The sequence below is a fragment of the Solea senegalensis genome, linkage group LG6, assembly GCF_019176455.1.
Source record: "Solea senegalensis isolate Sse05_10M linkage group LG6, IFAPA_SoseM_1, whole genome shotgun sequence".
Lineage (NCBI taxonomy): Eukaryota > Metazoa > Chordata > Actinopteri > Pleuronectiformes > Soleidae > Solea > Solea senegalensis.
Genome location: NC_058026.1, coordinates 1,127,605 through 1,152,513, shown reverse-complemented (window position 1 = coordinate 1,152,513; position 24,909 = coordinate 1,127,605). Strand labels below are relative to the sequence as shown.

Below are 24,909 nucleotides of genomic sequence, written 5' to 3'. Positions count from 1 at the left end.
TGTTTTAGAACCCCTAAAAATGCCGCTGGTTCCATTTTAATTTGCCAGGGTGAACATTTTTACATGTGTAGATGTTAAAAGAGTTTTTGTTTGACGTCCTTGTTTACAAGAGGCAAGTTGTGTTACTGGTGTTGACATGTGCAGTCATTTTTGTTGTTTAACTGCCAGAACAGCTGCTCATGTTTGTCAGTTCTGTTGAGAGCACTTTAAAGAATCAAGTTGTCCTTGCACAGGTACAAAGCACTAACAGCAAAGAGCCGTGGGCCGCTGCATCCGTACGTCCTGCCACTTTCTCTGCATTACTACACGTTCATATGTCAACGGCGGGTTTTTACGTTTTCATGTGGACGGAAACCTGAATTTTCAAAACTATCCATCACGTGTGGACTGAGCCTGAGCCTGTGTCTGGATGCTCAAAAACAGATATTTGGAAATGACTCCTTTGCCGATTGGGTTTTGTTGGTAACGAGCTGTGAACTCCTGGTTACTCCTGGTTACTTAGAATAATTATTATTTAAACACGGTCTCGTTTTCTTACTTTCTCAAACAAACCAAACTTCAAACTACAGATGAGAGAATCAGCGTTCTGTACTTTCTGTTGAACCTTTATTTATGTTTACAGGAGGGTGTGAATTTGAAAAAACAACAACTTTCAAGGCCCTTGAAGGTTTTTGAAAACCCTTCTAAATAGACATGGGTCTTTGAAAGTGCTTGAATTTTGAGCAGGAAAGAAGTTGAGTTGAGATTTAGATAAACGTCTGGTTTCTACTTATTATCAACTCTTTTTACACGTCATACGTATATTTATTAAATGTTTACACCATATTTTTTATAAAGCAATAAGATAAAGTTTGGAACTGGATTCGCAGATTGTTTTTTGGTTTTTCGTATGGTTGCAGCCTCCGTTTGAAAACATGCATGTGGCGAGTAGAGATGACTGAAAAGTACAGTACAGTACAGTACAAAGCACTTGAAGCCAGCTAAAGTAATCCCAAAGGTCCATGTGAAAGCACTAGAACAGTCACGGGCCTCATTTGCCATGTAATCAAACCCCAGACGAGCGTTTCCTCTCGTTCTCCAGCACATATCGACACATATCTAAGTCTGGCACGGCCTGGATCTTTGCCCACGGAGACTGAGCTCGTGTCACATGACACAAACAAACGTTGTTCAGTGTTATATTAACTTTGTCTTTTGTATTATTGTGTCATTGTTGCTTTTGCATGTGGCAATTTCAAAATAATGAGAATAAATTGGAGCTGAGTGAGCGTTAAATATCAGTATTACAGTGACAGTATTGTCTCAGGAGTTTGTATTCATTAGAAGTAGTTCTTTTTTATTATTTATTATTATCAGTTTTTAAATCATACTTGTGTATTGGCTCAGTTTGTTCATATGTAGATCACATGATCATCAGTGCAGTGCAATACTCAAATACTCTGTTCTCAAGTTTGCTAGCTGTCAATCAAATCAAAAGCAGTACGCTTAGAACAATTCTCTCTGTGCGATTGTCAATATTGCAATTTTCAGCAGTAAAAAATCAATTCAATAAAATATGAAACCGTAATTGTGTACACAGTGTAACCAGGTTTGCTTAAACATGGATTTTCATGTGGTGGTAAAAGAGCTTGAAGTCATAAACACGCAGTCTTACTATGAATTTCCTTTTTCATATTTATACCAATAAACTTTTCTACCCTAGACAAGTTTCCTGTTTGTGTCGTCACACTTTATAATCCATCTTATAAAGTATAATCCATTCAGCTTACCATTGCAGTCACGAGTCATAATGACGGGTCTTGACGTGGTTGCCAATATTCGATATTACTTAACTATCAAAAAGCCAATATCTGCCAATAATCTCGTGACATATTAAACGTGACTATTCCAGAGGAATTGAAGATAGAATTGGAATTGTGTTTAATCTGTCGATTCATTTCCTGATCAATCGAGTACTTGTTTGGTCGGTAAAATGACGATCAGCGTTTACCAAACCTGGAAATGATTCAGCGTTAATGGTTTTCTTTCTTATATGAAGCAAAGAAACCAGAAAATGTTCACTTTTAAGAAGCTGAAGTAATTGAAGTAGTTTACTGAGGTTGCATGTGCTTTGAATAGCTTTTCTACTCTGACCGATCATTTAATTCTTATTCATTTATCTCCATCTTTATTTAATTGGATCCTGTTTTTCTAAATAGAAACAAATGTCCCTTACACAACGACGATGAAGTCTATCAGCTCCACGCGACTCTGTTTTCCATTATTGTGGCGCCTTGGTCACGTGAAATTTACTGCTCAGAAAACCTGCTAATTGAATTGTCTCCACCCAGCACTGCGCTGCTGCTGTATACACACAAACGCTCCCTCAGTCAGGTCTGATAGTTTTGCTTGACAGAGCCTATTTTCAGATGAAGGACACAGCCTGATGAAGATGAAGACGGAATAGACGCAGAATAATGACATCATCACAGTCAGCAAAAGTTACACACTGCAGCTTTAATTCAGACTATTCTGATATGTCTGCCTTTATACACACACACACACACACACACACACACTGTGTATATGTATCTATTATGAGCGTTTCTTTATTCTTAGGTATTTCCTCAGCTGCTTTCATTTGAAGTGTATTTTTTTTTTTGAAAAATACTTTTACTTACTGGGTAGAAAGTAAAAGTATTTTTAAATCTTGCACCTGGCAAATTGTCCGTATTACAAAAAACTAAACAAACTCGCTCTAAAAGCAAATTAAAATGGAACAAAAAGTCAAAACAAAATAAAAACCAAGACTAATGACCCAAACTATTCTAACCTTGCATTATACGTGTTTGTTTTATTTTTATTCTACCGTGCGTGTGAACTGCAATATTTATATAAGCATTTATTACACAAGTTGTGAACCCTGCCCCCCCCCATCCAGGTGGCACCCCCACAAACACATTCACGCTGTACAGACCCAGTAACAACACGTAAAGGTAATTATACACAAATACAAAAACAACTAAAGTGACTCAAACCCATCTATAATGACGATTACGGTCCTAGATTATATATTATAAATAAATAATGTGAACAACCTTAACCATGTCTGATACAGAGAGAAGAGGTGTGTCCACGTGTCCTCTGGTATCGTTTGTCCAACATCTCCTTCCCATGTCCCACATTAGAGGACAACAATTCAGAAGTGATGCATATATCTGTGATATTGCTCCTTTACATGAAGACCGTGAGACCGTGGGAAGTATTTAGCCTGAAGATACCTGAAGAAATGCTGCTCTGGTAAATTTTGGTCTTCACATAAAAATGTAAATGATGCAAATCCATCATCAGTGAATATGTGTCATATTAAAATGTTTCTTGGTGGCATTTTGGACCAACTTTGAGATTGAGATTGGGGAAACAGAGTGTAGTGCACAGCAGGTAAGAAACAAGTAAAAATGTTTGGATTGATCAAACATTGGACATCACTTTGTTGTTAAAGGCTGGTTGTGTCAAACACCGACTGCTGCACACTGTATGTTTGTCCTTTGCACAGTACAGGTACAGGAAGTGGTGAGATGAGGGAATTGCTCCGATTTCCTGTTTTCAAGCACAAGCGCTGAATGTTCCCGACGGTCGAGTTGTGCATTGTTCAGCTTTACTGCCCTGAAGGAAGGAGCGTGTTCCTGACGGGAGATTTGTGCTACGTATGGATTACATTAGTAAATACTAATCATCACTTTTCATAGTGAGTGCAGCGTGCACCTGGTATTGCAGCTTGCTGCGTTTGATTCTGCGCGGTTTGCAGTGCGTCGAGTGAAAGCAAGCGACCACAACCGCAGGCACAGGTGTGCACAACTTCTGAGTTGGGGGGCAAAGAGTTGTTCAGCTGCGCTTCAATAAAACAAGACCGTTTCTGGAATATGAAAGAACATTTACAGAAACACACAGATGAAAGTTTGTGGTCAGCAATGTTAAAAGGATAGTTCTGTTTTTTGAAAGTTTGATTGACACATTACACTGGGTTACAAAAAACCCACGTTTTTCTAAGTTCTCTGTGTTTTGTTTTTTTTAACTGAATTAGGACCATTTTCCCCCACTGGTTTTTATGCTAATTTGATTTTGAAAAATTCCATCTTCTGACTAAATTGATTATATTTTTGTGACATTATCAGTTGATTTCCATTAGAAGAAGAGTCCCTGAGACCTGCTCTCCATCTCATTTATGTCCTGATGGAATCTCTCCTTCTGCTCATCACTCATTGATCCCACATTCTCAGGAAATGATCCATATGTGAGAATAAATAATGCATTTTGATGCTCACGTTGCACCCGTGGTTTCTGAAAGCACTCAGCATATTAGTGACAAGTTCTGCATAGTTCCTGACTTTGTTGTTGCTAAGAAAGTTCTTCACGACCAAAACAAAAGCCTTCCATGCTTCCAGTTCCACTTCGTTCACTGAGTTTTCAAACTCAGGATCTCTGATGAGCTGATGGATTCGAGGAGCATCAAAGAGGTTGATCTTGGAGAAGCAGCCACCATCCTTGTCTAGAGCTTTGGTGAACTTAATCAAGCCGAGCTCGATGTGCGGCGGTGGGAAGAGAATCTTGTCTCTGTCTATCAGAGGATTGTTGATGGCGTTCCAATTCCTCCGGCACAGGCCACTCCTTCTTTGTGTAATGCTGAGCATGAGTATACGACGTGAAAATACATTTAGTGTTGACCAGTGTCATCAACAGCGACTTTATCAAGCACCATGTCTGTGAGTCGGTCTGGGTCTCAGACACTTTACAAAAGACTCAGTGAATCAAATAAAAGCTCATTTATCTCACCTTTGAACAGTCTGCACCTGGAAATGTAACGTTTGAGAGACACGGCAGCTGCTGATGAACAAAGAACTTCAGACACTGGTTTCTAGTCAGCACGTAAAATCCCTGAGTTTCTCTACAGCGAGAGAACACTTTACAAACGCTGTAAAAGTCAAACAAACATATTTTATTACAGGAGCCGTTTGTTAAGTGGATAGATTCCATTTTTCTTCTGTGTATATTATCAGTGGGAGTGAGTGTCCAGGGTCTAAAACCACAAACGTTCCATTTTATCCAGGTTTCATTCAGGCTTGGGTACCTTGCTCCAAGGCAGTCCAGCCTGTTGGGATTTGAACTGCCAATCCTCCGGTTACAAGCCAAATTCTCTTTCCACCCTGAACTTGTAAATTCCCGACTGAACCAATAAAGTTCATTGTATGGAAGCAAAATATAGTGTGACTTTTCAAAATAAAGCTTTACCAAAGAAACGCAATAAAATGCAGATGAAATATAGAATTACATACAATGAATAACGACTAAAAAGACTTTTCAATTACTTTCCAGGACCAATTCCCTCAAATTCAAGGACAGAACGTGCCGACACAGTTTAAGATGGGAGGACGACTCGTAAGAGCGTCTTCGTCCATGATGGCGTCCTTGTAACGTGTCGAGAGAAGACGCTAATGCAGCACACGTACCGTCAGTAATGACTTTTATCTTTCACCTTCTCACAAGGACTCTTCTAAGACGGCACAATCGTGTAAACTTACTTCGTGGGGTGAAGCCGCTGATCGCCGTGGAGGTGTGTCCATCACCGGGACAGGAACAGAGCAGACGGGTCAGGGACAGGGGGATCGGTCCAAAAACCGCTGGAGAGACTCGTACGAATGACATGGAACAATCTGGCAGAAACGTCATGGTGGAGAGGAGTTTATATAGTCAGCTGATCAGTGATCAGGTGCAGCTGCTGTGAACAGGTGAGTGGAGATGAGCTGATGAGGAGGGAGTGGCTGATGAGGAGGGAGTGGCTTGCAGCTCTGCATGTGGACAAGTGATTGTTCTTGGTCCAATCAGTGTTTGTCATTTAACTTTACGCGCTCGCTGCTGCTGCTGCTGCTGCTGCTGCTGCTGCTGCTGCTGCTGCTGCTGCTGCTGCTGCTGCTGCTGCTGCTGCTGCTGCTGCTGCTGCAGTTTCACATCAGTAAACCTTAATAATAACATTTTCTTTCTGTGTTTCTGATGGAGCTTGTGGTTTGACAGCGTTTGCACGAGACAACTGATTTCTCTCCTCCTCCTCCTCCTCCTCCTCCTCCTCCTCCTCTCCCCTCATTAAAGGGGAAGCCCTGATCAAACAGACAGTGTGTGTTTAGTGGCTTCACCTGCAGCGTGCAGCTCAGTCAGCATGGTTTCTGTCAGTGGTGAGTACCTCATTAGACTCCTGCTCTACATGAAAGGATCAAGTGTGTGTTGTGGTGAATGTTCTACAAAAAATAAGCGCGATCGAATGATTAGACGCTAATTGATGTGTTAGAATATTCCTGTATTGATTTCATCAGATTCAGGTTTTGTTATGGACACTGTTTATTAAATAAGATGAAAAATGGACAGATGTTTAAAGGAGATACAGACATTTAGAGCAATAACACTTTAATAGTAGAATTAAAAAGTAATTTCATTTACTGTAAGAAGTTATTTGCACTTAAATGTACCAAATGTACCATCGTTACTATAATCAATTCTGTATGAATCAGAGCAGCTGATGACACTTGCTGATGGTGCCTGTTTTACATATACAGTAGGTTTGGTCCTTTTTATTTTACAGTTTAATAATAAATTAAACACAAACTAGCCTCTGCCATCTGTATTTTCTGTCTGTTTTGATTTTTTTAAGGTCTAGTATATAAGAATTAGTGACAACAAATGGAGACTCCTCCCCCTTTCCAAACACATGTCAGGGAACTACGGTGGCCTCTGTGTGCCGGAAAGGAAGTCATTCTATTTGACCAATGTAGGCTCCTATTGGACAAGACCAGCTGTCAATCACACTGGTGTCCACTTATGTATCGTGTTTTATCATTTACTGAAGTGACATCATGAAATCATTCATTCATCACGTTTTTATTCAAGTTAATTCTCCCATAGACTCGTTCTTTTTGAAACTAGCATTGTGACGATCCACTATATTCTTATTGCCTGATTACCTGACACATTTTTTATGTACGTCTATATTTATGTTTTTGTCCATTCAGGCTGCTGTAGAAACAAGGCGGAGTCAAAAGTCCTTTTCTGCCTTCACATGACACACCAGTCCTGATTATTTCAAGAAATACAAAAATCACATGACCTTCTCATGTCTCAAGCTCCTGTTTCAGCTCTGATACAAGTGTAACAATACACTTGTATACAACGTTGCAAGTGTTACTTGCAACGTTGTATACATGTGTATTGTTACACTTGTATACAACGTTGCAAGTAACACTTGTAACGTTGTATCCAAGTGTTACTTGTATACACCGTTACATTGAATTCATTGAACACTGTGCTGACTTTTCTAGGTCTCCAAAACCTGCTGCCAGCTGCGCTGACATTGGGGATGACATTTAAGGTAAGTCAAATTTAAGACAACACACACACACACACACACACACACACAGTGTGAGTGTAGTCGACCACAGCGACTCCTGCTCACAACAACCATTTCCTCTGAAGAAGCGATGACTAAAGGTAGAACAAAGTGAAATGTGTCAGAGGCCAGTGACAAGCAGGTAGAACTTCATTTAGATTTGCATAGAGTTTACTGCATGTGCAGTCGGGGAAAGTGTTTACTTCTAACCAGTCATGTATAAAGTACCTGAAAGTGATACTTGAGTAAAAGTATTTTAGCAGAAAATGACTTGTTTGTACTTAAATGTTTAAATGCACTTATTGTAAGTGGCTTTGGATAAAAGCGTCTGCTATCTGACATGTGATGTAATGTAATGTAATAAAGTAGAGTAACCAAGTATTTGTACTTTACGTTACATTACAACACTGTCCTTGACTTCATGCGTCCTTGAAGGTTAATGAAATCTGAAAAAGTCAAATAAAATATAAGATAAAAATGAACTATGCTATATATGTGTGTGTGTGTGTGTGTGTATATATAGTGTTAGCCAGTGCATGTGTGACTGTTGTTGTTTATTGAACCATTATTGTTTACGTGTAATTACAGTATTGCTCGTCTCAGCCTGGAGAGACCTCATCTACCATGAACTACTCAGAATATAACTACAGCGTGGATTACGCTGATTTTGACGCGCTGTGTGTAAAAGCCTCCAACAACCGCTTCCGCCTGTGGTTTATATCGACCTTCTACTCCATCATCTGCATCCTGGGGCTGGCAGGGAACCTCCTGGTCATCCTCACCTTCTTCTACTTCAAGCGTCTCAAGACCATGACCGACGTGTACCTGGTCAACCTGTCCTTTGCAGATCTGCTCTTTGCTCTCACGCTCCCCTTCTGGGCAGCAAACTCCATGGCAGAGTGGGTGCTGGGCCTGGTGGTGTGCAAATCCATGCACACCATTTACAAGGTGAGCTTCTACAGCAGCATGCTCCTCCTCTGCTTCATCAGTGTGGACCGTTACTTTGCCATCTCTAAAGCGGTCTCCGCTCACCGCCACCGCTCCCAGGCAGTGTTTCTCAGCAAGGTCTCGTCAGTGGTCATTTGGGCGATGGCACTGATCTTCTCCATTCCAGATATGATGTACACCACGATCAATAACATCACGTGCACCCCGTACTCCAGCACTTATGTCCAGCTCCGTGTCCCCATCCAGGCAAGCCAGATTGTTCTGGGCTTTGTTCTTCCTCTCCTCGTCATGAGCGTCTGTTACAGCAGCATCATCCACACCCTCTGCCAGTCTCACACCTTTGAAAGGCATAAGGCCATAAAGGTGATTCTCGCCGTGGTCGTCGTCTTTCTGACGTGTCAGGTCCCGTACAACCTGGTCCTCTTCTGGACCACAGTGGTCACAGCACAAGGAGGAACCGAGGACTGCAACTATGACAACCTTCTGCTCTACGCCACCGATATCACCCAGTGCGTAGCCTTCCTGCGATGCTGCCTGAACCCCTTCGTCTATGCCTTCATTGGAGTCAAATTTCGTCACGACCTCCTGAAGCTGCTGAAGGAGTTTGGATGTGTGAGCCGGGAAAGTTTCTTCTGGTACACCAGTGGCAGGAGGAGGAGCTCGGCGGCCAACGACACGGAAACAACCACCACCTTCTCCCCCTAGAGCTGTTTCTGGGTGTTATAGACTTGTGTTTCTGGGTGTTAAACAGTCTAATCAAACATAGAAGAGTCTGAAATCAACAGTAACATGTATGTTCCATGTACATAGCAGAAGTCATCTCACACTTATGGTGTGTATGTTGCTCTGTAATCTGCAGTGTTTTTTTTACATTAAAGTCTAAAAAACATGGTTATAATAATTGTTTTCTCAATGATAAAACTAAATTTTTTTTTCCCAGCATTGTAAATAAATGAGATTCATTAAATTCAAAGGTTGTAAACATGAATAAGTCACACATCCTATTCTAAATGGCTGAACACGGAGCAAGTACCTACACCCCAGCCCGCCCAGCCCGCCCACTCCGCTCTGCATCGACAAACCGGCTCGCTGCCCCCTCACTGAGAGGATCACAGAGGCACTCGCAGAACTCGAGACTGTTCACTGTCCTCGCTCCCAAATGGTGGAACGATCTCCCCATCGACATCCGGACAGCTGAAAGCCTCCACATCTTCCGACGCCGACTAAAAACACATTTGTTCCGACTCTACCTCGACTAAGACGACAAAAAAAAAAAAAAAAAAAAATTGTATTGCACTTATGACTAGCACTTCATAGTTTGTTCTACCTGAAGCTCTTACTTACTTCTAGCTCTTATTTGTACCCAAATGTTTAAATGCACTTTTGTAAGTCGCTTTGGATAAAAGCGTCTGCTAAATGACATGTAATGTAATGTAAAGTATGACATGTATGACATGTGAGCAGGTTTCCCTCCTGTTACTAATGTCACCAGTGGGATTTTAGTCAGAAAAGGTTTATAATTATATGCTAATAATCATTATTACTGAGTTTTAGTCAGTCAAACTGCAGCAGAAGATAAAATTCAAGTCAGTAACAACTACTGAATAAACAAGTGTGTACATTTCAGACACTCTCTCTGTATTTAAAGTTAAACTTAAAACTTTCCTTTTTGATAAAGCTTATAGTTAGAGCTGGTTCAGGGAAACCTAAACCATCTCTTAGTTCTGCTGCTATAGAACTAAACTGCTGGGGGATTTTCCTGTGGTACATGCACATTCACTCTCTCACACTCAGGATATGATTATGACTTTTTATATGTCATTAACCTTGTCTCTTTCTCTCCCTAGTTTGTGTCTTTCCTTCCTTCCCTCTCTCTCTCTCTGTATTCTCATCATGCAGGTTGCAGGAACCAGATCCAGTTTTGGAGGCTACGCTCATCGTCACCATTATTATTATTTTGTAATTAAAAAGTCGATATCAGTAACTGTATAAACTTGTAACCTGATACAGTTGTTGTGTACCTGCTGCTGGTCTCCCTCTCTCTCTTCTGTCTCTCCCTCATCTCCCTCTTGTCCTTTCTCCCCCCCCTTCTGTCCCCCACCTCTCCGCTATCCCCCATTTTTCCTTTCACCCCAACCGGTCGAGGCAGATGACCGCACATCTCTGAGCCTGGTTCTGTCAGAGTTTTTTCTCTCCACTGATGCCTAGTGTTTGCTCATTGTGTGAACTGTTGTGTTTCTCTGCTCTCTTTGATGTTGTCTATGTACAGTGCCTTGAGATAATGTATGTTATGATTTGGCGCTATACAAATAAAATTGAATTGAATTGAATTGAATTTCAGACAGGATCCATCCATCATCTGTCCACACACCGTCAAACAGCAGAATCGTCCAAATCAAAGTAAGACAAAGTAAGTAAGGTCACAACAAAGGAAAAGAAAAGAAATCAATAAGTATAGAAATGTCTTGATTTCAATGCTAAATCTGGTGTTTTATTGATGTAAATTGACTCTCACTGGGCTGCGTGTGTCTCGTGTGCTCGGGTACAGATGAGGAGCTGTCCACTGTCCACTGTCCTTCACAAAGGACATTTCTAAAAGCTCAGTTATCTCAGTCGAGTGTCAGGCGGAGTCTGTGCTCCTGCCACGCAGACAGAACTCGACCAGTCTGTGAACGTACTGATTCTAATGATTCACTTACACTGAAAACAGCTGCTTTACTAGTTTGTGTGTTTGTGTCGCTTATACAACGACGTTACGGCCGTTGACTCCGCCCACATTGAGGAGGTACTACAGTAATGGAAAACGATACCAAACGGAGTAGAGTCGAGTCGTGCTGCAATAAGTCAATGTAATGTCCCCGGAGGTCATGGAAACCAGATTCTGTGTATGTGTGTGTGTGTGTGTGACACTGACCTTGGCAGGACCAGTTGTCCTCGTGGACAGGTAAGAGTTAAGGTTTGCTTAGACAAAGGAATGGAAGTTGTCAAGTGTCCTTAAAGGATACCTGCATAAACCTGGGTGTGTGTGTGTGTGTGTGTGTGTGTGTGTGAGAGTGTGTGTGTGTGAGTGTGTGAGTGTGTGTGGGTGAGAAACACCCCCTCCAGCTATAAACTTTACACTGCTTTGATGACTTCATCAGTAGGAGCTGCAGCGATCAGAGATCCTGGCAGCTGATTGGCTCGACGGAAAAAGGGCTGGGGCTCGTATTAATATAAGCATGAAACACACGTGAAGTGTAAAAGTAAACCAGTGAGAAGTCATCGTGTAAAAACCACCGCAGCTGAAGAAATAAGGTAAGATTAACTTTCTTTAGCACTAACTATCATCTGTAGCAGAATATACAAATGAAAAATATGCATGTTTGACAGTTCGGTATTATTTTTAAGTTGCACTAGAGATTTTAAAAGCTACCATTTATTAAACTAAATTATTATTTATTTATTTATTTATTTCGGTCATGACATTTAGATCACTCATCACATAACAGTGCAGTTCACACAATACACAAAAAGGGATTATTATTATCATTATTAATAATAATGATAATAATAATAATATTGTTATTAATAATATTATTATGCTCCACATTATGAGACAAATAATTGAATTTACAAATTTACAATTTACAAATACAACTTGTATGCAAACAGTTTTTCATGGCACAGTAATTCAGTTTTAAATTAAAGTAATAATCTACAAATATTGTTGTTTACACCATATATATATATATACCTAAAAAAACGATTGCACAGATTTATATGTAAACTGTGAGTAATAACTGCATAAATACGGGTGAGAAAATATGAAGTGGGTGTTTTTCAAAACCTTGGGATTCTGTTCAGAAAACAGCACATTTTTGTTGTGTTGGGCATTGGGAGGTTTTAGCTGTTATAGAAAAACACTGGTGTCGCCATGGTAACCATCAGTCACCTGGTGAGTCACTGAGCACCACACCTCGTCTGAAACACGGAGACGCAGTGCGAGCGAATCATCCTCGTGTTACACGCCCTGCCCAAACAACTAATGCTGATATCAGCGTTGTAAGTCATTTACTGAATGACTGGATCTTTACGCATGTGTTGAGCAACAGCAGAGAACTTTCTGTGTTTTCTTTATTAACAGTTACTAAAGTCCAATTCGATGTTGGTGAACTGGTATAAGAAGTAGCTGAATATGCACATGGTGGCCACATTGTTAGGTACACCGTCCCACCTTTATATCCAAACCAGCAAATAATCACTAGATACATTTTTGCACAACGAAAACATAAATACGCTCTCATCCCACTTTATAAAAGTCAACGTATACTCTGGAGCCACTTTAGAACTGTGTAACCTGTGTGTTAATGCAAATTCTGAATCAGCCAATCACATTGCAGCAACACAGCAGTGTATTTAGGCTTGTAGACATGAACAGAATGCACTTTTAATGAAATGGATGAATGGTTGTAGGACGTTCAGGTAGAATATGTACAGTAAAGACGTCACAAAACAAAACCACAAAGATTCAGTTCTAATCCGTCAGCGTCGGTAAGTGGCTGCTCTACGTAAGAAGATGAGTATCTGGGAAAACAGGACAAAAGACAGTGTAAATGATCTGCCTCCATTGTGTTTGTGTCTCTAATTGTCCCCCAGGACTCTGGATCTCCTAACATGATGCCTACAGCTGAAGGCATGTCCCACACCATTCCCAATCATGTTCTGAGGGTGGGTCAGACGATCCGCCTGGACGAGGCTCAGGAGACGAAGCCCAGTGGCAACCAGGCCCACTCTGATCTCGACGTTTCCCTGGATAATCTCAACCAGCTCATCCTGGAACTGGATCCGACATTTGAACCCCTCCAGGTCAACATCAGCCCTCCCACAGGTACAGTGTGACAGTGTGAAAGCCTCAGTATGTTTAAGTAGTTTTTGTTACTCGGGGTGAGAATCACGGGAAATGCGATCGATTGATACATATGCTATGATACTTGATATCCGCGATGCGTATGTAATACTATGATAGCGATATCGCGATGCGATACATAATACTATGATACTTGATAATAAGAATGCGATACGCCAATACTACTTGATAGCGATATCGCGGTGCGATACGCTGCTTAATTTCTGCCGATGACGTTATCGCGATGCGATGCGTAATACTATGATAGCGATATCGCGATGCGATGCGGTAATACTATGATAACGATATCGCGATGCGATACGTAATACTATGATGGCGATATCGGTACGATGTCGTAATACTATGACGTGATATCGCGATGCGATACTTAATGCTATGATAACGATATCACTGATTTTGTCGTAATACTATGATACTTACGATATCCGCGATGCGATCACGTAATACGCTAGCAATGCGATATCGAATGCGATACTTATGCCTTAATGCGATATCGGTACGTCGTAATACTATGATACTTGATATCTTCCGCAGTGCGATACGTAATACTATGATAGCGATATCGCGATTAAAACCGTAATACTACTGATAGCGATATCGCGATGCGATCGCATTAATACTATGATAGCGATAACGATGCGATAAACGTAATACTATGATACTTGATATCGCGATTGCGATGCGTAATACTATGATAACGATATCGCGATTGCGATCGCATTAATACTATGATGGCGATATCATGAGCCGCGTCGTAATACTATGATGGCGATATCGCGATTGCGTCACGTAATACTATGATGGCTTGATATCGCAGTGCGATGCGTAATACTATGATGACGATATCGCGATGCGATGCGACAATACTATGATAGCGATATCGCGATGCGATGCGTAATGACGATATCCGCGTGCGATGCGTATGCTATGATGGCGATATCGCGATGCGATGCGTATACTATGATAGCCGATATCCGCGATTACGATGCGGTAATACTATGATAGCGATATCGCGATTACTGATCACGTAATACTATGATGGCGATATCCGCGGTGCGATCGTAATATGATGGCGAATATCGCGGTGCGATCGTAATACTATGATGGCGATATCGCGATTACGCGATCGTAATACTATGATACTTGATATCGCGATCACGATCACGTAATACGCGATAGCGATATCGCGATGCGATCACGATAATACTATGATAGCGATATCGCGATGCGATAAGTAATACTATGATAACGATATCCGCGATGCGATGCATTAATACTATGATAGCGATATCGCGATGCGATACATAATACCATGATAGCGATATCGCGATGCTACTATGATAACGATATCACGGTACGATACGTAATACTATGATAACGATATCACGGTACGATACGTAATACTATGATAACGATATCACGATACGACGATTCTGTGATAATCAAGACAATCATGTAGCGATACATCACGATATCTGTCTGACTGTTCAACACAGAGAACAAAGGTCATTGAAGGTGGATGGAGCATCTGTTAGCTTAGCTTTCTCCCTCGTTGTAGCATGGGAATGTTCATTTCCCAAATTCCCCCAAAGGAATAAAAAGTATTTTGATTGACTTGTGAAGTGAAATTAGATCTAAACACTGAACTAAAGTTAGAATCACAGGAATAGCTGAATCAGCGTCGTCTGCTCTCAACACAGCGGTTAAGAAAACTACACACGACAATTTTACACAAAACAAAATCCACAGAAATCATCAGATCATCAACAAAGTGCAACACTAACAGCATCCACCTCCAGTGGTGTGTCAGAGTCACTGATCAAACTATTAGCACATGAAGCCCGAGGCTTTGGAAACGTACCCGCCCTTCTGGAGATAGTTTGAATGTTTGATAATGGGGTAATTGCACCACTTCAGCTGTTGTGGGACTAGTGCCCAGACTACTGACACACCCTGCACACAGTGGGCTGCAGACACAGAGAAACTCATCAACAAGTCACACATGAGGGTGGTACAGCAGACCCACTCTGCTCATAGACAGTCAACAAAGCATAATCATGGACTTCCTGTTGAGGAGACAGACCAGAGAGAGGAGACATCTGACCCTGCATCAAAGAAAATCACCAAATACATCAGCGATGTGCTTCACCTTCCTCTGGTTTAGTCCTATTTGTATGGACATCATACACGATTATGTCAAACCACGTTCTTCTTGACGACGCAGATTTATTTTGCGTCCATCAACACAGAGAGACAGACAGATGGTTGAGTGCTCAGGAACAAGTTGAGACTTCTTCAGGTGATTTGATATCATGGAAAGAGCAGAAACACAATTCAAAGCACAGTTTGGAAGGTTTGGCCTGAGTTGTGCATGCAGCTACAAGTAGCTGTTCATCAGGTGAGATTCAGCTGCTGCGTGTTTGAGGCCAAGCCCACAAGCCCTGAACACTTCATCCACACCCTTGACAATATTTGATGCTGCAAACGTTTTCACTTCTGCCAACACATTCCTGTCCCCGCTCTGCAGACTCTGATGACGATGTCTCCCACTGCGTGCTGGTCCCAAGAGGATGTTCTTCCAGCTCCTCGTCCATCATGGTTCCATGTGTGTCACCCAGTATACCCATCCCAGCACAGAGCAGCCGCAGCTGCAGGACCAATGGCGTGCCGGTTCTCTCCTGCTCCCCCACGTGTTCCCGGCCACCGCTGCCGTGTGGAAGTGTGCCGCGACACAATCCCTCGCCAAAGCAAGACAGTGGCTTCGCCCTGGGATCCCGCTTGTCGACCTCCAACAGAAACAGCGCCACCTCGCTCCTCTCCATGTCAACATGCTCAGACACCAGCTACATCCTTGGCAGGTAAAACTCAACCTTTCTGTAGAAACATTGACACTTTTTCTCGGACTAAACAACCCAAACTATTCTTCTACAAACATACTGAGTATTTTGAATTTCTGCAACTTAACTCTCGTAAATGTAACAAAGTGGACCCTGTAACAGCCAAACTGAAACCATAGGAACAGGGAGTGTAATAGTAAATGTCATCATCCTACAGTATCTTTAAACGCTTCCACTTCCTTCCTGTGTAGCTCCCTGTCTCTGGCCAGTGAAGACGCTGACTCTCCAGAGTCCGTCCTGAACAGCATGTGCACATCCTTCAGCGATGTGTCCTCAATGAGGCTGTTTGAGAACAGGCAATGTCCAGAGAAACCGGCGCTGACGAGGCAGGGACACCTGCAGGACGTCCACAGCAAGGGGGCACAGAGCAGTCCAGCTTCACTCTCCAGCTCTTTCACCGATATTCCTGTTCTGTTAGTGAACGGTGCACCACAACCGCATGTGCCTGTCCATTGTCCTGCGTCACAAATGGACTTACAGACTATCACTACGTGCCGGTCGAAGCCATCGTCTCCTCACAGTGAGTCGCTGGTGTCGCACGAGTCAAACGTCCTGTCGCTCTGTTTCACACACTGTTGACTTCACCCTCGTATCTCTGCGGTCGTTTAGGTTTCCAGGCTCGATTCAGTGGCAGTCAGCCCTCCATGAAATTTGTCATGGACACCTCAAAGTTCTGGTTCCGTCCTCACATCAGCAGAGCAGAAGGTAAGAATCTCACAACGACAGTCTGAAGAGGTATAGGACTAAGATACTGACATGAACCGTTTGATCCTCTCCAGCTGAAGTCCTGATTCAAGACAAGGATTCAGGCTCATTTGTGATCAGAGACAGCACGTCCTACAGAGGCAGTTTTGGTCTGGCCATGAAGGTTGACCAACAGCTCAGCTTCACTGCGTCTGCCTACCCAGGTAAACACTCGCGCTCCGTCACGTTAAAGCAGAGGTTGACATTTAGTAAACACGGATGAGCTGAATCTTCTGACTTTTGTTTCACACTTAAACAGCTGACAATAAACTTACACTTACACTATATTTATACATAAACTTACTATCAATGAATTCAGTATTTGTTTTGGCGTTTTTTTGTATTGATTAACATTTTCTACTTCTATACAGTACGTCCAGTGTTTTTTAAACTTTTTCCCCAACAAAAGGAGTTCAAGATTGCTGCTCCTGCATGAAGAGTTAAAACTCTGCACCTCTTTCTTATTTGTTTCACGTACACAAAGTAATCTGTCATTTTAATCCATGGATAAAAGTTTTCTTTCCGACGATCATTCACGATCAACACATCACTCCCAGGTGTTTTTGGAATGCACCATAAATCTCTCTAAACCTAGTGGCCATTCACCAGTACTGCAGCCATACACTTTACATGAGCTGTACTTTTTTTTGTAATTTTTTTGTGTGAGTGGAAAAAATGTGAGGGCCTAATCTAACGAGTGGACATTTATAGATTATTAGATTATTGGTACCGTGGATGTACGGCAATGTGAGTGGACACTCTCAAAGTCACATCTTCCTCCACACTGAGATGTGAAAAGACAAAGAGAACGACTTACACAACGATGTGTACGGTCCCGCCTGACGACGTCCAGCTACGTGCGGTGAGGCAGGAGACAGTGTTGTTATGTTTTTCCAGCCACAGTGAACACTGTGTAAACACAAAGGAAAACCAGCTGTTTATGGCACTGTAAGCAAAGAAAAAAAGACAGAAAAAAGAAACCTCATTCACAAAACAATGCTGAGGCTCACTTCCTTTGTAGTTTTTTTGGGGAAGAGAGAGAAGAACAGCAGAAATGTGAGCAGTGTGTTGGCTCGGAGGTCGGTTCAGTGTGTGCGAGCTCACAGAACATTCCTCTCCCAAGGAAAATCAGGCAACAGAGGAATGTCACTACTCCCTCTGCTCTTTGACTTCTACTTTCAGGGGAGAGTTTGCAATGGAAAAATGTTGTCAAACTAAATTGTGAAAGCTTTTTAAGAGATGACAGGAATAGGAAAACCGAGAGCGGTACGGTTCGATTGAATGAATGAGTTTTACAGAAAATGTGTGCGTCACATAATGAGGTCTTTCAGATCTTATGTAACTTCAGCCAACACAACAATTTGCCGTGAGCTCATCATGTTGGTTTTTGTTGCCGTCTTGTGGACTGTTGTTGTGGTGCGGGGGATTAAAACAAAGGAAAATGTGGAAGAAATCCAAAGAATTGAGCAAACACGAGGCACATGAGAGCATCTTTACCACGACACTTAAACATCAGTAAAAACTTCCTGTGTCCTTTCATCCCAACAGGAGAGAGCAGTTCAGAGAGTCTGCGGCACTTCCTCATTGAATCATCTACCAAAGGCGTTCGCATCAAAGGCTCCTCCCATGAACCGTACTTCGGTGAGTTCTGGAAACGTCAACAGCACCTTTCTGCTTTTTGTCATTTAATCTCTCACTTAAAGCTCAACATGACTCCACAACCACAAGTGAGTCAGACATGTGTGTCCTCACGGGACGTGGGTGGGCAGCGGAGCAGGGACAGTGCTATGATTTCACAGGGCGTGTTCTCACGCCCACATATGAGCTTTGTTGTGGTCGTCTCTTTCTTATCAACTGCAGTACCTGCCTCTATCTCTATAGCGTCGTATCGTTTTCTTGCTTCTGCAAAATCCCCAAAAAGGGGAAAATGTGAGTCAATTTACAGATGAAGGATTGAGTCATGCCTTTGATTCTGAAGAAAAGATGATTAGTTTAGATTAGAAGAAAAAAGGATTTTGCCTGACAAAGATATCATGTGTTGGCCCAATATTCAATTGCTTAGAATTTACCATTTGCCAAAGTTACTTAATCCGACCCCTGACCTTCACAAATAACAAATATCACTGCAGTCATAACGTAAATATTATCACTGAATGTTTCTGTTCAGACGTGTAATCATGTTATTTTTCTACATTGTTTTAAAGGTAGTCTGTCTGCCCTGGTTTACCAACACACCATTTCAGCTTACGCGTTACCCTGCAAACTACTGCTCCACGCCCAAGGTAATTCAGTGTGTGTGTGTGTGTGTGTGTGTGTGTGTGAGACCAAAACATGATCCTAATGAAGCACAACCTCATTTCTAAGACTCTGCTTAAGTTAGGATTAATGTGACAAGGTTAAGATTAAGGGTTAATCGCACATTGGCATGCACAACCCATGAAAGACATTTAGAAGGCTGCTGGATCAATCGACAATCAGAAAGGATTATAAGAAATAAGAGAATGAATGAATGAATACATACATAAATAAAATAATAAATATGTCATATTTAAATATCAATATTATATATGTTATCTTATTCATTCATTCATTCCTGTTCTCATTTTTAACAAATCATTGTATTTATTTATTCATTGATTTACTTGCAATAATGTCATTTATGGTTCTCCATAACCTCAAAGTTCCCATTCTAATAACGTTTATCACTAGTCACTTCTTATAGATAGAACCTCTATTTAAAGACACAGACTATATGTCAAAAACTCTGTCTGTTGTGCTTGAAACAACAACAACAACAACAACAACAACAACAACAACAAATGATTTGAATGTAAGATTTGTTAAGTGTTTAAATGACTGGAAGTCACTGCAGTGTCTCATCATGTCTTTGTTCTGAGAACAGCTGAAGAGAAGAATGACAAACCATCATCAGAGGGTAAGACAGGTGAGGCTCACTGACATACACTCACACCTGTTGTTAGCACATTAGCCGTCTTTGCTAGCACTGACACTGACCTTTAAATGAACCGTGACCCTTAAACATCAAAATGATGAATAAATATTAAATATGAGGCTTTAGCTTACATCCGTGTTCTTACCTTGTCTTCTGCAGTAGCAGCATGCTAGCCGCCCTTTTGTCACGTTTCAGCAGGAGAAGAACGTGTGACGACGATCGCTTCACAAATCAAACTCAGACGTCCTTCAGTTGATTCACCTCCATGACAAACTGTTAAAAAAGGAGAAAAACTACAGTCATTTACTTTTGACTCGTCACTTTTGTCATTAGAGATACGAGATCTGTTATTGTGTGTGTTTTTAGTAATTGTTGCGTTGGTGTGTTTGAGTGCTCATTCTGAATCTTCACAGTAAAAACACAATCATTCCAGACACTCTAAATACATTTACACACTCTATTACTCACTTACCTACTGTATGTCTCAGTGTGTATCGACCCTCATTAAATTAGTTTTATTAGCACCAACAGTGTTGAGATGATGAGATTTGTTCATTCAAGCTAATCGCTACAGAGCTTCGTATTTCGAACTATAGCAGGCTAGCTAGTATGCTAAAAACACTGCCTGCATGAAATGTGGTAAAGTATGTAACAATAAGTAGAATAAACCACCAAATATTATAAAGTTACTATAAACTTAGAATATATTACATTTACTAGTTAAAAAAACACACATTTATGACATTGACTAAAACAGGGTCTGCTAATGACCTGTTGATGCATGATTCAAATTTAAATACATTTTCCAATTGCCGTCACTTTTAAAAGTGTTAAACCAGCTATTAGTCAGGACACATATGGAACATTTTCCTTTCATTCATTTGCATACAGTTTATGTTTTAAGCATAAGACAATACTTAATAATAATTAATCAAACATGTAAATCTTTTGGGAATGTGTTTAAAAAATAATGAAAGTTGTGAGTGATGCAGACACTGACTTTTTCTTGACTTTATTTGATCCTTTCAGGATTTAAAGAGAGATTTCCGACTAGAACTTTCTTGACTTTATTGTTTTGTTGTCATATGTTTTCACCCTGTTTTCCAAACTCTACCAGTAACACGTTGTCTTTCCATAGCTTGTAATTTCATCTACCTGAATGCTGTCCCCACTGAGATGCTGACGGGCCCTTATGCCGTCCAGAAGGCCGTGTCGTCAACATTTGAGAAGACCCCAGGTTCCTTCACACCAACCGTCGTCAACCTGAAGGTGTCATGGAAGGGTGTGACACTGACAGACATCAACAGGAAGTAAGAAAAAAGACACTCGCTGCTGAGATTGTTCAGTAAATCATGCTGGTGCAGATCTGTGGTTTGCGAGTTTGGCTTCATGTGATCTCGAACATCTCCACAGGCTTTTCTTCAGACGCCATTACCCTGCTCACCTGCTCAGCTACAGCGGTGAAGACCCAGACAACCGAGTGTGAGTTGTAACAACATGTACCCACATAAAAGTAGTGCAGTGATAAACGTCACGCAACACTCTTTGATGACTGTCAGTGAAGAGCTCATTAATATTGTGAACATAACATAAAAACTATTTTTGGACCTACTTTTTAATGATGGCAAACTATCATGACCCATTTCACAAAATCATAATCATAATTTAGCAACTCATTTAAAGCCATATCAACAGAGGTGGAGACTGAATCATTTAAAACATAGAGACATAAATCTTAATAAAAGGTGGGGAAAATTCAGAAAAACATCATGATCTGTCTTCTGATCTCATTTCCAGAGACTGAATAGACTTCCTATAAGTATGTTTGCATACTGTACATGTATAACCACTTTAAAGTTATAAAGCTATACAAATCATTTGGTTTCCATAGCCTTTGAATAAGCCTTCATATGCTTTACAGAGTGTGTTTCATGTTGGATCCTTTAGGCGATGAAAAGTTCCCCGTCGTCTGTTTGTTTGTTTGTTTGTTTGTTTGTTTATCTGCAGTCTCACCAGTAGTCGTCACTAATTCTTACACACTGGACCGTTAAAGTGACATAGAAATGTCAAACTTGTCCTGTTTTACTCTCACAGGTGGGTGAACGGAACTACATTTGGTGCAAGGTAAATGTCTTTTATTCCTCACTGTATCACAAGAATGTCCTCATGTGAGGATCCACACTGGGCCCTCACTTTTTTAAGCCTCATCTGCAAATCACTAAACTTAAATAAGAAAACATATTGTCTTGTATTTCCATTTTGTTCAAATTAAACCTAATCTGTTCCTTGTTTGTGCAAACAGGATGTTTGGCTTCGTGGCAAAAGGCATAGAGGCAGGCATGGAAAATGTCTGCCACGTTTTTGCAGAGTACGACCCCCTGCAGCCTTGCAGCAAGGTCGTTGAGGTGATTCAGGCTGCCATAGCCAAGCTATGAACACCAAAGGACTGACACGCTACCTGGTTCTGTGGTCGGATTCAATCACAGTGAAAAGAGCGTGAGTGTATCTGCGGCATTTATGAAGATAGACAAGACTGAACAACACACAATAAATAACGTTAAAATAATGTCTAAGCAGATTAGACCATAAAAATACTGACGCTGAAGACATGATTTCAGTGTTGAATGTTATTGTATAAAACCAGCGCCTTGCACAGGGTTCAGTACATGGTTCAACCGTTTAGTGTGTAGTTTTAAATCATTTCACGTAGATACCAGAATACATGAGCATGAAGATGATGATGATGATGAGGAGGATTTTGAAGGTTCTGTAAAGAGAAGTGATTAAAATAGTTGCATATGCCCTTAACTGTACAGTTGTGAATGTATTTATTACTGTCATTCATCTGTGTATTCATTCTTTGCACTGTTTAAGAACAATTAAAAGTGTGTATGTGTAATATTTATTTGTGTGTGACTCATCTTTTCCTTTGCTGGTTCTGCTCCAGTCGTTTATTCTCCACTGAAAACACACTCTGCTCCAGTCGGCTCAGAGAGCAACAGGAAGGTGTTTCGCTCCGATAGTTGTCGATCAAACATCTAAACAGAGAAAGTGATGTTTCTGTCCCAAACTGTCAACAAACAGACAGACGATCTTAAGATTCAGACGAAAGGCTGGTCTGTCTGTTTGTGGCTGTGAGACGGTGTCGAGAAGCTCGGTGGTTAACACTGAGACATCATGGTCACAGCTTCTACTCAACTCTCCCTTAAGTTGCTTTGGATAAAGCCACATGTAAAGATGATGGTGGCCACCGTGCAAGGCCCTCGTCTCACGCTCGTCTCACGCTCCACTCACGCTCGTCTCACGCTCCACTCACGCTCGTCTCACGCTCCACTCACGCTCGTCTCACGCTCGTCTCACGCTCGTCTCACTCTCGTCTCACGCTCGTCTCACGCTCGTCTCACGCTCGTCTCACGCTCGTCTCACGCTCGTCTCACGCTCCACTCACGCTCGTCTCACGCTCCACTCACGCTCGTCTCACGCTCGTCTCACGCTAGTCTCACGCTCCACTCACGCTTTATTCTCACGCTCGTCTCACGCTCGTCTCACGCTCCACTCACACTCGTCTCACGCTCGTCTCACACTCGTCTCACGCTCGTCTCACTCTCCACTCACGCTCGACCAATCAGCACTGAGATTCTCATTTCTTTAGGCTCCACAACACAAGCTTCTATATGCACCGGAACAAAAAGAAAAAGTGGCAAATGGTCAGTGAAGACGCTGAAGATGCCGGCAGCTCGGGCCTCGGAGCGTGAAAGATCTTGTTTGGTGTGAACGCAGCATTAGGCGACAGATACAGAAACTATACACTTATGCCAATAAATACGTCCTAAAACGTGACACAACTTTTAAACATGAACCAGTGTCTCTTACATATTCAAACCACGGCCATATGAGTTCACACGGGTTTCTCAGTATGGCGGATCTCGATGACACTCAGTGACAAAAAAAAATAAAAAATCACCCACAAATAGTTTAAGAGTCTGCTCTGCTGGTGTATGCACACAAACGCTCCCTCAGTCTGAGATCATGAAGTTCATGAAGAACAAACAGACTCCCATTTTCTGAAGTGTAACAAAATCAGGGCTTCAGTCGAAACACAAGCAAAGAAGAAGTTTACGATGGTTGATTTGACAGAAATCACAGTCTGCACAGATTCATTGTCATTATTATATTTTATTTTAAATGATATCTTGTTAGATAAAAGCATAATGCTTCATTTTGTAGTTACTGCGCTCCCAAAATGAAATGTGAAGCAGAGCAAAAACCAAGCACAGAGCTGCATAGATAATAACCTTAAATATTCCGAGGCACCCAAATACAAAGCACAACAGTCCATTTCATCTTTGTAATGTCTTTGGTGCCGATTTAGCGTTAAAAACTCTAAATCTAAGGTGTAACGATGCATGTGGAGTACTGCCGATGCACTGCAGTGTTAAATATTTACAAATACTGCCCCCCTCTGGTGAAGACGTGGACTCTGAGTTTTTCTTTCTTTATTTAAGGGTATATTTGTATTCTCTGACTCTCTGAGTGCTCGTGTTCTTTAAGTGCAAGCGTTCAGAAACATGAAATGGTGCAGTTAACATTCCAACCCTGAAACAAGTGATGTTTTCAAGGGTGGTTGTACTTGACTGAGCATCAACAACCAGCAGGAAACACTTGATAACAAGGAAAAGCAAATATAATGTGACTCAAGTGTAATGATATCATGAGAAGTATAATATAATATCATATAATATAATATCATATAATATAATATGACCTGCTCTGACTGAGTTCTAATGTGTGATTTTGTATCTTCCATGTTTGGAATCATTCATTTTCAATGACCTCAGAGACACAAATGGACCAAAGCGGCAGCAGGAGATCAGGACCTCGTGTGTCCCAGCAAAGCTAAAAAGGACCATTGTCTCTGTGGACTTTGGTGTGAGAGACAAACCGGATGCAGGATGGTCAAATAACCGCTGATGTAATAAAAGGAGTGTTATAAAATGGAAGCAGGGTCAATGGTGTAATAAAGTGACTGTACATGTAACACAACAATGGA

The 24,909-nt window shown here is 41.4% G+C and overlaps 2 protein-coding genes across 3 annotated transcripts; both read left to right on the top strand.

The window, feature by feature from the left end:
* Nucleotides 1–6,127: 6,127 nt before the first annotated feature.
* On the top strand, nt 6,128–9,250 carry ccr7 (chemokine (C-C motif) receptor 7). Its single transcript, XM_044027832.1, has 3 exons — nt 6,128–6,206; nt 7,344–7,393; nt 8,000–9,250. The coding sequence occupies exons 1-3, from the start codon at nt 6,191–6,193 to the stop codon at nt 9,062–9,064; spliced, it is 1,131 nt and encodes a 376-aa protein (XP_043883767.1). The 5' UTR covers nt 6,128–6,190; the 3' UTR covers nt 9,065–9,250.
* Nucleotides 9,251–11,517: 2,267 nt separating this feature from the next.
* On the top strand, nt 11,518–22,743 carry LOC122770733 (tensin-4-like). 2 transcript variants are annotated; one of them, XM_044027803.1, is made up of 13 exons: nt 11,518–11,653; nt 12,995–13,226; nt 15,793–16,123; nt 16,354–16,682; nt 16,772–16,867; nt 16,942–17,070; nt 18,455–18,547; nt 19,111–19,188; nt 19,809–19,841; nt 20,998–21,169; nt 21,273–21,341; nt 21,954–21,983; nt 22,162–22,743. In XM_044027803.1, exons 2-13 carry the CDS (start codon nt 13,013–13,015, stop codon nt 22,292–22,294), a joined length of 1,707 nt encoding a protein of 568 aa, XP_043883738.1. In that variant the 5' UTR covers nt 11,518–11,653; nt 12,995–13,012; the 3' UTR covers nt 22,295–22,743. The 2 variants fall into 2 exon arrangements, with proteins under 2 accessions (XP_043883738.1, XP_043883737.1); XM_044027802.1 differs by having other exon boundaries at nt 19,809–19,850.
* The last annotated feature ends 2,166 nt before the right edge of the window (nt 22,744–24,909 follow it).